At 36.5% G+C, this 15136-nt stretch overlaps 1 protein-coding gene across 1 annotated transcript; it reads right to left on the bottom strand.

Moving 5' to 3' along the window:
• Window positions 1-3444: 3444 nt before the first annotated feature.
• LOC112182490 (protein transport Sec1a) lies at window positions 3445-11888 on the bottom strand. Its single transcript, XM_024320983.2, has 23 exons — window positions 11861-11888; window positions 11636-11701; window positions 11158-11213; window positions 10910-10991; window positions 10253-10331; window positions 10109-10159; window positions 9883-9979; window positions 9744-9776; window positions 9496-9621; window positions 9053-9244; window positions 8861-8944; window positions 8675-8773; window positions 8516-8592; window positions 6992-7088; window positions 6242-6367; window positions 6063-6158; window positions 5720-5836; window positions 5532-5612; window positions 4950-5158; window positions 4541-4631; window positions 4357-4446; window positions 3948-4052; window positions 3445-3843 (listed from the first exon to the last, which is right to left on the bottom strand). The coding sequence occupies exons 1-22, from the start codon at window positions 11880-11882 to the stop codon at window positions 3999-4001; spliced, it is 2025 nt and encodes a 674-aa protein (XP_024176751.2). The 5' UTR covers window positions 11883-11888; the 3' UTR covers window positions 3445-3843; window positions 3948-3998.
• Between the last annotated feature and the right edge of the window lie 3248 nt (window positions 11889-15136).

The following is a 15136-nucleotide window of genomic DNA, read 5'->3' as shown; positions in this document are numbered from 1 at the left end:
ACTCCCTATATAAAGGGCTCCTATTATCAATAATAAACACAATTCTATTCTCCTACAACACATTATCAACGCGAGTTCTAACCCTAGAAAAAAGAAAAAAAAAAACCTAGAAGAAAACATTTTTCTTCTCTGCCGCCAACCCAAAAAAAAAAAAACTCCAGCCGGCCTCCCCACTAGTTGCAGCCCCCCTGCTACTCGCCCTGTAGCTCCGCGCACTAACCTCACCCCAACAGCCTAGCCTCCAGCCCACTGCACACCAGTCTCATCTTCCTGCCGGCCGCAGCCTCCATCCACTGCATCTCAAGCCCACTGCAGCCCAGATCAACTCACTGCGCCTTCTCTGCCATGTGCAGCCACAGCCCAGTCTGCGCTACACCTGCACAGTCCGCACGCTGTACCTGCCTACCTCTCCCAGACGCCGCCACACCAGCCCGCCTGAGTGATAGAGGTAACGATGCGGAGGTGATCTTGCAAGAGAGCGCAAGTTTGAGTGCTTGTAGTTGTAGACTTGTATTTAACTACAAGTTGAGCGCGAGGAGATGGGTTTTGATGAGTGTAGACAGAGTCAACTGATTAGTGGGAAGGGGAATAAAGAAGATTCAGGGAGGGCTGGCAGTGGAAATGTTGTTCGGAGGAGTTGATGATTGGTGAGTTGCTGCCTTGTTGTTTTTAAGATAAAATTGTTCATATGCATGGTTTGAAAATTCGTTCACTTGAGAGTAGGGCTGTCACTTGGTTTGGTAATTACCAAACCAACCAAATATCAACCGATATTTTAGGTTTGGTAAACCAACTTTTTGGTTACCGAGACAGATAAAACCGAAATTGAAAATTACCGAAAAAGTTGGTTTGATTTTAGTAAATACTGAATCTACCGATTATCTAAATATTAGATTTATATACTACAGTTTTCAATACACATACATGTATATTAAGAAATAAACATAAAAACTTTTATAATAGTATGAACATTACTACATATAATACATTAATAGTACATGTATTTTAAGTAACCTAGTCAAAAATGGTTAAATAACCTAGTTTTATTGAAAATTGCAAGCACTTGATGTCATATATACAAAAGAAAACTATAATTAGTAGATGAATACAATGTTTATGACTATAAAAGTTAAAAACCTAGTTTTGTTCATTCTAATTTATATTATAAAGAATTAGTTATTCTAAAGTTGGTAAATACCGAAAACCGAAATACCGAATTTGATAGATATAATTAAAAACCGAAAATTTTGGTTGGTAATTGGTAGCTCAGTTTTGAAACCGAAAGCTTTGGTTTTGAAGTTGGTAATACCTATAACCGATTCGAACCAACCGAGTAACAGCCCTACTTGAGAGCGTGTTGATAGTATGAATTCTACGTGAAAAAATGAGGAGCTTATTTTTGAGTTTATAAGGTTTTTGGCCACTTTCATTCATTATCAATTGAGCAAGAATATGAATCCTCAATTGATAATGGATGGATGAAAGTGGTCATATGACTTGAAAATATGCCACGCGTGTGAGGCCATGCTAAGAATATGAATCTCACATGAAAAAATGGAGACTTTATGTATGTGATTATAATGATTTGAGCCAATACATCCCTTGCTAATTAGTTTTGGTTGTGAAGTTCAGATTACTTTGTATGAATCCACATGGAAAATTGGAGATTTTGCCTATATGCTTGATCCAAATTAACTCCATTGATTGCTAATAAATTTTGGATGTGAAACTTATATTATTTTATCATAATATCAAAGCGAGTTATTGCGCATGTGCATACTTAAAGGCTACACAAGCTCCATGTCACCCATATAAGTTGTCCACATGTATAGCTTGAAAATTCACCATACATGCGGGGACGTGTTAAAATAATAAATGCCACACGGGAAAATGAAGATACTGCCTATGAGCTTATGAGGTGAAATCATCTGTCCCCAGTTTTTCTATCTCAATCAAGTCCCCATGTTGTGATTGGTTCTCATGGATTAAATTCCATGAGAACCAATCACAACATGGGGACATGCATGATTGGGATAGAAAAATTGGGACATGTGATTTCGTCCCATGAGTTTATAAGAGTTTGAGTCAGTGTCAACTTCATTTATTACCAATTGATTTTGGGTGTGAAGTCCATATTACTTTATCATGATATTACAATGGATTATCTTACGTGACATGCCTTGCGACCATACTGGTTCCATGTTACCCAATATATGTTGTCCATGTGTATGGCTTGAGATTTTCTTACGTGACATGCCTCGCGACCATACTGGTTCCACGTTACCCAATATATGTTGTCCATGTGTATGGCTTGAAGTTATCTTACGTGACATGCCTCGCGACCACACTGGTTCCACGTTACCCAATATATGTTATTCATGTGTATAGTTTGAGAAATCACCACACGTGTAGGGGAATGTTGAGAATGTGAAAACTAAACATAATTGTCACCTCACATTAAATTTTTTAAACTTTTTCTATGAGTTTACAAGAGCTCGTGTTGAGAACGTGAAAACTAAACATAATTCTCACTTCACATAAGAAAAATATAACATTTTCTATGAGTTTATAAGGGTTTGGGTCAACTCTATCAATTGTCATTTGATTTTGAATGTGAAGCCCAAATTATTTTATCATGGTATGAGAGCTGGTTACTTACGTGTATGTATGAGCAAGCGCTATACGTGCTCACCATCACCCAATGTAACTTGTCCATATGTATGGCTTGATAAATAACGTATGTGTGGGGACGTGTTTACAATGCAAAAACTATAGATAACTCTCACATTAGAAACGTATAACATTGTGGATGGATTCATAAGGGTTGTGAAGCCCAAATTACTTATTAATTTTATCAACGAGAAAATTAGCTAAGAATATTGGATCATTTAGTTCGGTTTGGTGAGATCGGGTCCCAGAGTCCCTAAGTGACTTCTTGTATCACCTAAAAGAAATGTTGATACATTCCAAGGGATCCATGATCCATCAGTGTGGTTACTCTCGCGAGGTTTTTGCTTGAACATTGGAAGAGGCTTCCGAGAAATGGTTCCAAGTTCCCAGCTGCTCAACTGATCCAACAATGCATCTCTTTGCGAAGACAACATTAGTTTACTGGAGGGATTTTCTCGTTCATCTGCTGATGTCAAACTCTCAGTTGCTTAAACTACTTCGCGATCTCGATTGTGGATAACATTTTTAAAAACAATTTCATTCCCATTAAGGGTGCCAGTGCCGACATAGTTGATTGATGCATTTTCTATTTATATATGCAGTATAGTAATTTTGTGGTTGGTTCAATCTAAATGCTAGGGTGGTATGATTACAACTGTAGCTCTTATCGCCCGAGGTTTGCACATTTTGAACTTTGCTCCTGGACTGTATATAATCACAGAAACAAAGTCTAAATTTCCAATTAAGGAAGCAGAAAGATCAAACCATCCACATACTATATAGGCTTTTAAGAGTCAATCGTATATTGCCATCCTAAGCACTCAAATGAAAATTCATCTTTAGAGTGAGTCATTACATACATCAGGTACCATTATCACTGAGAGTTTGAATCATAATAATTGATATCACAAATCTGAAGCACACCCATATACATGCAGTCAGGTGTTGGCAAGAACAGAATGAACACTCGTTCGAAATGTATAGATAACACACTTGGCTGATTCAATTCCGATGCAGAATCCTAATGGCCCTTTTGTATTTGGGAGATACCAACCCCTTTCCGACTCTCTGATATGAACAGCGATTACCAGTTGAATAGAAGTATATATATGCATCATGGAGCTGGTTCTTTTATGTAACTTGTACACAACCATGCTTCAACAGGCAATGAATCTGCGAAAAGACAGGCAAAATTGTCATTGTTTCCTTCAATGCCAAAGAGTCAGGGCAAGAGGAGGCTATAGACAGAACAATGATAATGAAACATTATGGCCAACCTTGTTTCATAGAGCAAAGGTGCATTTGGGAATCCACTGGCACCCTTTAATTTAGAGTTTAAGGCCATCAACTGACAGTTCTTTTTCTGATAGCAGCTTCAGTTTCTGGAACATATGGAATAATCATAAGAAACCACATAAACAGATGAGCTGCAATTGATATCTTGTGCATTAATTAGTCTCTATTCATTCTCTGAAAAGTGATTGAAAACTAAAATGTCTAGATTCCTATCTAAACTGCATGCAGTATTTTATGTGATTCCAAAAAGGAAATTATGAGAATAGTATGGGCATACATACCGTATTATAATGTGGTTGAAAACTAAAAAGACTATTCCTAACCAAACTGCATGTAGTATTTGATGTAATTCCAGAAAGAAAATGATGAGATTGGTATGTGCATACATACCGTAATATACTGTGGTGGTTCTTGGATACCGGTAGTTCCAAGGATTACTTCCCTTTTCAATTTTGTTGTCATCTTGTAACAAACTCGTAGCTGAAGATCGCAGCAATATAATACATGAGGGGAGATCTGTAAAACCACTATGCAGATACATAAACCAAGCAGAAAAGTTCTTGACAAATCCTACCTCCGATCGAGTTGCCCCACCAATCATAAATACAAAAATACGTTTCCCCAACTTCTTGAAATCCGTAGACTCACCTCTCAAAATCGAATCACTACAAAAGTAGTAGAAGAGCAACAAATAGTTGATATCCAAGAGTCATGCAGGTCAGAGTTTCCATATTAACATCTTTTAAAATTCAAAAAAAAAAAAAAGGCGCTGAAGTTCTATCAACAACCAAATACTAAATCAGATATCATCTTGTTTCTGACAAAGTATGTTAGGAGTGGCAGGGGATATGACCATATGGACTAGTATGATCTCAAGAAATTTAATTCAAAAGATGACCTGGCCACATTATGGAAGTTTGGAAATCTCTGCACATTAGCGAGTGAGCATAATACTCAACTAGATACGGGCACTGTGACGCTACCTTGAATATCCATCATCAGAATGCCGAGCCCGTCCCCAATTTGCAGTTCTCCTTGATCTTATCGAATGGGGATTAGTCGACTGAGTTGACCTTTCAGATGTACTCTGAGTACGCCTCTGGCTTCCTGGCTCAGGAGTTGGACCAGGTTCATTCATACATGAATACTCATCCTTTGGTAATAGACCTTTGTTAAGATTTTCAATGAGTTCCTAAAACAAAATAATCTAATCAGATACTGCTTTTATAATATAAAAAATTAAGCTCCAATTACAAATCCTACTTTTGTAAACTAATTCAGCTTCAAATCTGTCTGTGGTTTGGACACACTCTTCTACCTTTCTTATTTGGTGAGCATCTTTACATTTATTTTATGAATAACATGTGTTTGTTTATTTTCTTGATACTATAGATTGTCATACTTAACTAATGCTATAGAATCACCAAGACCAGTCCCTCTTCCCATCTGTCAGAAGGAGAGAGTGTAGAGTGGGGTTGTAGTACAGATTAAAAACAACAGTTGAAAAAATGTTGCATGTTGTGGAAGGAATACATGTGGAGAGGCCTGCGTTCAAGCATACATACCTCCATCAGTGGAAAAAATCGGAATAGTTGCCACGTTTCCTCCTCTTCACCTTCACGATCCTTTCTCGCTGCTTGTTTAGTCTGATTGTTAAAACAAGAAAATTTATGAACTGAAGCCTTGCTTTGCCCACTGCTTGTTTTCTGATGAAGGATTCTTCACTAATAGACAAAAGCATCAATGTGCTTACCTTCGCATTATTGAACTTGAGTGAAAAGCTACCAGTCGTCTTTTTGGAATCTGATGATCCCTTAAGTGATCGCATGTTATCCACAACCTTCATGTCCTCATGTGATAACCTTGCCAACTAAGTAGATAAACAAAAACCAATTAATTTAACAATAGCTTTTTCTTTCTCTTTTAGAAGTTAACCTAACTAGTCTAAATATTAGATATTCACTCAGATTTTAACATATCCATAAATTCCTAATAACTGAAAGGAGTTGAGGGTGCTTACTTCATCAGAGGAAGACAGGAAACAACTAATTATAGTAATTTCCAAATGAAAAAGGGGAATTGAAATCTATAGCTACCTGCATTAGCTTATTAGCTTTGTCCCCTTCAAACTTCTCAGGATATACAGAGGCATAAATCATTAGCAAACGCAACTTATTTTCAGGACTTGTATCCTGCGTAAATCAGAGAAATGAATAAAATACTATTGAGTGTTAACAAGTACTTAGTACTCAGCTACATGTCCTCTGTACATCACCTGATTGGTCCTCAGATAATTGATGACATCCTTGGCTCCTGCATCTCCAAACACAAGATCCTGCTCCAGTTGCCCAAGGTCTCGAAGTCCCGTTTCCCTGATAATTTTGTTAAGTTTTCCTGCAATCTAAGACAAAAAATCCAGCAAAAATAATCAGCATGAAAGACTACATCCAAAAAACTAAAGAAGCAGATGGGAGAAGGAACATATAACAGCAAATCAGCAATTCTTAAAATCATAAACCAAAAGCAATTTGCTAGGTTGTCATACATGCTGATACAAAGTAGTCAGACATTCCCTACAACCACCGTCCAGGTTCTGCTCCAACATTCCCTATCCCCAAACATAGGCTTTCTTTGAAACAAAGGAAGTAAAAATTAAAGAAATTAAATGGTTTTCTAAACCTAAAATCTAATTCTATCCGGTTTCTTCATATTTTTTGACATCTGGCATCTCACTTCTCTTTTGTTTCTCTGCCCTCTCTTTTTAACCATAGAACACAGAACATTACCAAATGACCACAGGTTACTGAGCTTCAAACTCCACAAAATTAAATAATTTAGAATCTTGAGAAACTGCTTTTTAATGGTTTTGAGTGTCGTGACATTGGTTCCTTCAAACATAAAAAGAGAAATTAATCCACCTTCTATTTAACATTGTGATAGGTTAATACTTTACGACTCTATTAGAAGTAAAAGCATAGATATTCCATCCAAAGACACACAATGCCTGAAAATGATCAAAGCAAACCTCAACATGGAGAGAAATTTTTTCCATTTGTTCAGTGTATTGTGGCAGAGCTTGAACCATTTTCTGCAAGTCCCGTGTAGATAATTCATTGCCATCTCTACATAAATACATACATTAGATGTGTATGGAAACAATATCTCATAAGCCATAAGAACTTAAATTCAGAACATAATCTAGAGCGATTACAAAGAAGCAAACATAATTTATAATGCTTGAATACCCTGTTATGTCCTTATGACCTAAATAACTATCTTTTAAAATTAGTATGTAGTGTCATCATTTTACATGATATATATTTCTTAAAATATATGACCAAGTCTCCTCTATTATGATTCAAAAACCCTAAAATCCAAATGCCCCATCAACAAATGATCCTAATGAAGGAAACCCATGCTGAATTATGGAATCTGAGAGTAAAGTTCAGTGTGCAGGATGCAGCATGAAACGTGTAATGCTAAACATAATCTGGACTGCTTTTGAGGTCACATTTCAACACCCATAACATGGTCATTTTCACACAGTTATAGGAAAGCTTTAAAACCAGTCCTCCATTTCGTCCACAGTTGAAATGAAACCTAGAAAACATGAAATACAACTGAAAAGTGTTGCTTAATCATCTACTAGAAATATTCAATCCCAACAGATATTACATATGTTGCCTCTCTATAGGTGACAGCAAAAAGATAAATGTGCTATCTGGTCTACAGGCAAACTAAAACCTAATAGACTGATACTTCCAACCCTTGTGCAGACGTCATTCTCCATGTTCACTTCCTCATTTATGAAATTAAATAAATACGAATGCCTATTAAGGACTCTCTAAACAAAATTTGACGTTGAACAGTCGGTCAGTATTGAGATCTAACCCTTGGCTGATCTAAAAGATTCCTAATTCATCCAAGGTTGCTACAGCAGGTCTTAATCTTTAAAATATCAACTCCAACAAATAATTTTCCAGTCATGGACTACAGCTTAAAAGCAGAAACTTTTGGTTGCCAATGTCAAAGCCAGTACATCAAGCACACTTGACTTTATGCACATCTCAACAAAAAACTTTTATGCAGTTACAAGTTATTAGTACATGTACATGCACATTTATGCTAGAATACTTGTCGATCACCACATGTTGAGTCCTTATGCTCATAACTTAACAATGACAGTAAGCTAATAAAGTATTACTCACAACTCGTGCTCCTAATAGTTAGTCAGACAGCTAACTTGTGTAATCATAGTGATTATTTGTGCTATTTTCTTCAACAATGACTCCTGAATGGAGGACAGGTTTCTTATGGGGTTAAACTGCATTCATATTATTATATACCATATAAGACCATGATATCAAGGTCTTCAATCAAATTCTAATAATATGAAGCGCAATACATAGAAGATGAAGAAGAAAGTAGGTGAATGGAATGATCATATCTACTGCCAATAATATAAACTTATAAAGACAGCAACAGTAAAATACATCCTCTTTGGCAAACAACTTCCAAAGAGTTCCTATTAGACACTAGTAGAACCAACCTTGCACTCTGTTGGAGCTGTGCAGCTTTATTCTTTGATTGAAAGGTGGAGAACTTGTCGCTCAATCGTTCACTAGCCTGGTATTTCAGTTAGTGGACCATAGCATTCACACTTATAATATGTTCATGTAATTGAAAAGTTTAAGGTCGTGAAATATACATCTGCTATATGTGTATGGCGAATCTCGAGCCAGACAGGATCATTATCTTCCAAAAGGACCTCCTTTCTCTCAGGATCTCCACCAGTTTTGCTAGGAACCTAATAGAAAATATATGTCATTCCTTTATCTAGAGAAAACAACTGCAGTTGAAAATAGGTATTAAAATAAAAAGCAACAAGGCATACCTCATGCACATATTTGTTGCCATCCATATTCAATAAATCGTGACACATAGCATCATATGTCCATTCGTGTATGACAGGAGCAATCTATACATGCGAATCCCACACATTCAAGAGATCAAAATATAAGATCATAGGAAAAAACAAAAAGAAAAAAAAAAAAAAACTGGCCAATACAGGACAATAAATAAGAACCTGATCAACAGTTCTATCCAAGATGAGTAAGTCGCATGTTTCTTTCTGTGGAAAGTTGGGAATAGAAGATTTATATTTTGAAAGAATTTCCCAAACAGCAGTAGCAAGCTTTGTAGGAATTAAATCACGAGGTGTTGCTTCTGCAGATTCATCCAGTGCCTTGGAAGCACGGTATCGCACATATGGCAGCTCCTGAGATACGTAAACTTGTTTGTAAATTATCAGCCAAAAAGAAACAGCAGGGTACAAAACACCCAATTTTGTCCTCCCTCCCTCCCAAAAACAAAAATGGTAAAGGTGACCAACTATGTTATTCTTACTACAATCTTAAAAGAACCAAGCGTGTTGAAAATAAGCCAGAAGCAGTAATTGCCGTAATTAAGGAGCCTCATGAAGTTTATGGCATCCTACCAAACCAACATGCTGAATTATCAAGATCATACCTTCATTGAAGCAAAAACTGTCGCAATTCGAGTTGCCATTATGTTCAAGCACTTCTCGACTTTCTTAGAATTCTCAACATCACCAAAAAGCTCCTCCAATGCCCTATCTTGATCAGTGATAAAAGCCTGCATTAAAATGATCACACTGAAGAAAGTATTCCCTACTTGCTTCTATAAACAGCTCCAATATATAAAGCTATCGATAAACCATGTTTGAGGAATGATAAACGAAATATTCATACAATTACCTGATTATCTATGGGAAAGTATTCCAAATTCATCTGCATATTATCAACCAAAAATAAGATCGGAAAAGAAGTCAATGAATCGTCAAAAGAATTATTAGATTAAAAGCAATAAGAAGATAATTTTTTTTCTTTTTTTTACCTCTCTCAATGCACCTATACGTGGTAAAACACTCGTATCACTCTTTATGTGATTTACAAGTTCCTTTGGGATAGGTGAACTGAAAAATATGAACGCTCTGGAACGAGGAAACAAAGATATACAAGAAAGCAAAAGGAAACCATGATCAGATGGTGCCGGTTGAACTAAGAAGTGAGAAAAGCTAAAAGAAAAAGATTTAAAAAATAAATAAATAAACTACTCTCACTTCCTGTATAAAGGCTCCCTTCCAGACATGTCAGACAAGAACATGACAATACTGCATGCTAGCAAAAGATAGGGTTAAAAAGAGTCTAAACGAAAATCAAACCACAATCAGAATAATGATTGCATATTTTGACAAATTCTGTACTTCTCTTTTGTTGGCTGGATAAAATAAATAACATCCATTGACGGCAATGGCTCCCTCCTCCGAAAAAGGTCTTCCACCACTGCGATAAAACATACTCAATTTTTAGTAAGTTTCAACTAACAATAAAAAGAATCAAGAAACACATCATGAATATATTTCTTAAGATGTTTTACACGTACAATACTGTAAACAATGACTTGTAGCCATCGCAGTGCACTCACATTTCAATGATTCAGTAAATCCTGGTAGTGTTCACTTCATCGGAATAAACCTTAGAAAAGAAGGTAAATTCTCCAAATTGATGGATGGTACCAACATTTAGATTCCTTACTAATATTCATTTATTCCTATATTACCATCTAATTCACTCCATATTCCAGCTTATTGTGAATCCATTCCATTTCAATCTCAATTCTGCTTCAACCAAAAGTTCATTCCGCAGCCAAATACTTGGTACATATCAACAATTTGGAATTACTAGGACCACAAACTTTGAAGATATATAAGCATTAAGGTGGAAACGAAAATTGACACATGCATAGATTTCCTGTATCTAACCCAAAAGAGACATGCACACTGTAAGAAGAACTGGGAATACTCCCGAATTTGGAAAGCAGGAGAAAAGAAAACGAACAACAAAGATTAAGTTGTGCTCACATGAAATTTCTTGGTCTGTGATATCTGCCATTTTACATGAATGGGACATGACTTTCACTGTCACTTTATCCATGATGAGCACCTGTTGTAAAACATTTGAGGTTGATCAGAATAACAATAGCTGAATAGCATTATGTAAATAAATGAACTCATTCCACTGCAAATAATTCAAGTTCACCTAACTAAGTACATAATGATGAGTACACGAAAAATGGAAAACTTTATAAAGGAAAAACATTGAACACAACCTTCCAAGACTTGGAATTCTCCGTTCTGGTTGATCCAAGCATTTCGTGCAATAACCCTACAAAACCATCCAAAGAATCTGAATCACAAATTTACAGTTACTCCACGCATTTCTCAACCCTAGGAAATCCAAACACGAAAATGATCAGAATCAAATTTCTATTTCATTTTTTTCTTTTATCCCCACCCTAACGATTCTCAGTGAGATTTGAACCCGTCACCTCTCAGAACGGAGAATAACATGTGACCTACATGGTGATGGTTTTATAAATAATCAACCGACCACAGCTCTCCGGAAAATTTCTATTTCATTTCCACCCATACATTTTGTGAGAAAACAGAAAGTGCCTAAGATATATAAACCAAAAGCCATAGCCTCAATGCCATTCAATTCTACATTTGATCGTTCAGAATCTTGGGATTCAAAATTTTGTAGCTCATGCATGTTGTCGGGAACCAGACGGAAGAGAAAGTACTTACGGTCACGGCTGAACTGACGGAAACACTTGTACTCCGAGACTCCGCCATGGGAAGAGGATTCAGAGTCTGAAAACGACATCGTTGCAGGAGCAGATTATATCAGATTTCAAATTCCAGGAAATAGTGATAAATTAAAAGAAGCATTCAGAAAGAAAGAGAGAGAACAGAAGAGAAGAATGAGTTTCAGAGGCGAGAAAGGAGCGGGAAAGAGGAGAAGGTCGTTACAGAAGTCTTGGACGTGTCGCATGAACCGTTAGCTTCGCCTTCGTTTCACTTTTACGGACGAGCAAAGGCTTCGTACTCTTTATTAGTACTCTGTCGCTGACGACGTCGTTCCATTCTTCTCTTCTCATGTGAAATTTTTGTTTGGGGGTCATAATTCTCTTTTTGAGAATTTATTTATTCGTATTGTTAATCACAGAGTGGTGATTGGTGGACGAAATGTTGATTATTGGTTTAAAATTGTATTGTTAATCACAGAGATTGGTGAACGAAATGTTGATTATTGGTTTAAAACTTTAAACATAAAAACAATTGATTTGTGTGAAATGTATCAGGACATTTACATAAATCAACAATTATCAGTAACTAGCGTACTGTTTTAGAGAATCAAAAATTGAGAGGAATTTGCTGTATATTCTTATTGATAATTGGGGCCTCTTTATATAAAGGATTACAATGCATAAAATCTGAATCGTACAAGGGAAGTAAATCTACATTGAATAGGAATCGAAATCCTTCTAATGTAACCCTATTACCACTAGGTCAAGTAACCTAGAGTTTGGGCTAAACACAGATAGAGATATCCTTAAACACTCCCCCGTGCTTCTCTCGTTGCCTTGTTAAAAACCTTGCCGAGTAACAAAAACCCAATGGGATAAAAATAACCTCGGTCGAAGAGGAAAAAGAGCACAACACACCCTTCACATTTCGAGACCATACATGTAGACATCACTCCCTGGTGTCTGCGCCTCCCTCTGATGACTACGATTCTGGGAGTTCAGATAATTTCCGCAAGCCAATTCTTGTCACATGTTTCTCGAACGTGGATTTGGGCAATGACTTAGTAAACAAGTCTGCCTCATTGTCCTCAGATTGAACCTGGTTCACTTTGATCTTGAGGAGCTTCTGTTGTTGCTGATTGTAGAAGAATTTGGGCGATATATGTTTGATGTTGTCGCCTTTGATGTAGCCACTACACCAATTTCGAAATCAGATAACACATATCAGACGACAGCAAACATTTTAATTGTCGTCTGAAACAATCAGACGATAGCAAGAAATATTATGTCGTCTAAGTTTTTGAATCCAACAATAGTTTTTTCTTGGCTCTTGTGCAAAAGCATTTCAGACAATGGTTGATTTTTTTGATGTTGTCTGAATGAGTCAATTCAGACAACAGTTATTATGTGATGTTGTCCAAGGTTTATTTATACAATGGTTTATTTTTGCTGTTGTCTGATTATTTTCAGTCACACACTGTTTTATTTTATTTTAGGTGTCTGTTGTCTGATATCTTTTAAGTCAATGCCTGGTGAAAGATGTTGTCTGATTGTTCTGATTCATACAACAGTTTTTTAGTTGTCTATTGTGCTACTCTCTTTCAAACAATGTACTGAAATTGATGTGGTCTGAGTTTTAGGGTTCAATATGCTGGCGCGCTAGTTAATTGACTCAAATTTTTAGCCAAATTCTAATTTCCCTCCTAGAAACTAACGCCAAATTCTAACTTATCTCTCTAGAGTCCAGATCAACTCTCCATTCTTCTCTTCTTCTATGTTTTTTTTTTTTTGCTTCTCAGTCTCCACCAAAAATAGAGAAAAAAAAACCCAAACCCTCACCCCCTGCCTTCGATTAACTATGCAAAAGCCAAGCTGGTGTCTTTTCCAGATTTGAATATATGCAAGTCGACGATAACCTAAACCGGCTTCAATCTCTTCTCTTCGCAACCGAACTCGCCGCCGAGAGAAAAGACTTCTCCTCCGCTCAGATTTGCAGTCTTCGTCCCACAGTCCCACTCGATCTCAGCTCGACCATGCTTTCGTCAGCCTTATTCTCCGCAAAGCCGTCTCCAAGCTCGGTGAGGCTCTTTGTCCGCGCATTTCTGATTCCGATTGGTACCCCTATTTCTCTTCCCTTCTCAGAGCTTCGACTCTCTTCACGGTACTATTTTTCAAGTTGTTTTTTCCTTCGCTTGCTTAATTATTCCTATTGATAGTGGGTTTGGCTTGGAATCCTTGGATTGTTGATTATGGATTTTGGGTTCTGTAATTTCATACCAGTGAGTTCTTGTTTCCCCTAAAATTGTTAATTTTTGATATGATCTTTATTTATTGTTTAATCGTGTATATTAGAGTTATATTGATCTTGTTAGGGATTTGAGTGTGGAATTTTGGGGAGCGGATTCAGTTTACGACTGAATGTGGAATTTTGTTAGGTACGACTGAATGTTCTAATGGAGTCTAAAGGTGGTAAAAAGTCTAGCAGTTGTAAATCTTATTCTACGAAGCACCTCTCAGATATATACAACATTGAAGATGTTCAACCCAACGGTGGAATCAAGAAGTTCAGATCTGCTGCGTACTCCAACGTAAGTTTTGGATTTTGATTAATGCCAACTTTGATTTTGTTTGTTATCAATTTTGTGAATCCATTTTAGCTGTGTTAATTGTTGTATGAGATCATTGTACATACAAATGCTGAGTGTTTTTCTCTTTCCTTTTGTGCAGTGCGCTCTCAAGCCATCCTGATATCCCCCAATTGGCAACCTGATCGTGTGTGACGTGGTCATTTGATAGCTTTAGTTGGTTTTTGTTTATTTTTTCTTTGACCTGCATCTTCCTCTCCTCTCTTTGCGACTACAATCTCTTCTCAACTGTGTTCTGTTTGCATCTGTGATCTAGTTCAAATACTAATTTTGAGTGATAATAGTTTCGTAAACTAGTTCAAATTTTGGTGCAGATGAGTTCATCAGTTATAATCATGTTTTGAGTTCATCAGTTGATTTAATTATAGTTGGTTTGTTGATTGAGAGTTGGAGTTGGAATAAGTTGGGTTCTATGGACATTGGAGAATTGTTACTGAAGGCTTAATTAACTTAGTTGGAATTTTTTTGATACTTGAATGAGATTGCTGTGTGGTGATTGTAGATTACGTTGGAAAGCTTGTATGAAGATGTTGCTAGGTCTTTATTTCTTGTTGAGATGATGACGTTCTGTTTGGACTTCGTGAGACAAATTAGCTCAATTGTTCAATTGTTTGTTAATAATTAAAGTAAGACAAGTTGGCTAGTTGTTTAACAATTAGAGTGTTATATGCTCTTTGTTGGAGTATGGGTATAAGCTTTATTAAAGGTTGCCTGGAGGTAGGGTCATTCAATTGTAAATTTGCTTTGGTGTTCTTGTAATTGTAATTCTGGAATGAATAAGGGATACATATATGTATAATTTTCTTAAGGGGTTTTATTTAGGGTTTCATTAAGGGGTTTTAGTTCTGATTTTG

Source organism: Rosa chinensis, chromosome 1 (genome assembly GCF_002994745.2).
Source record: "Rosa chinensis cultivar Old Blush chromosome 1, RchiOBHm-V2, whole genome shotgun sequence".
Classification (NCBI taxonomy): domain Eukaryota; kingdom Viridiplantae; phylum Streptophyta; class Magnoliopsida; order Rosales; family Rosaceae; genus Rosa; species Rosa chinensis.
This window is presented reverse-complemented; position numbering and strand designations above follow the sequence as displayed.

Bases quoted from the DNA above. Each gene is read 5' to 3' on its own strand.
- LOC112182490 (XM_024320983.2), bottom strand. From the start codon at position 11,882: ATGCGACACGTCCAAGACTTCT. The intron at 11,214-11,635 runs GTAAGTACTTTC...ATGGTTTTGTAG, and splicing joins CCGTCAGTTCAGCCGTGACC to GGTTATTGCACGAAATGCTT. The intron at 9,622-9,743 runs GTAATTGTATGA...ATTTTAATGCAG, and splicing joins ACTTTCCCATAGATAATCAG to GCTTTTATCACTGATCAAGA.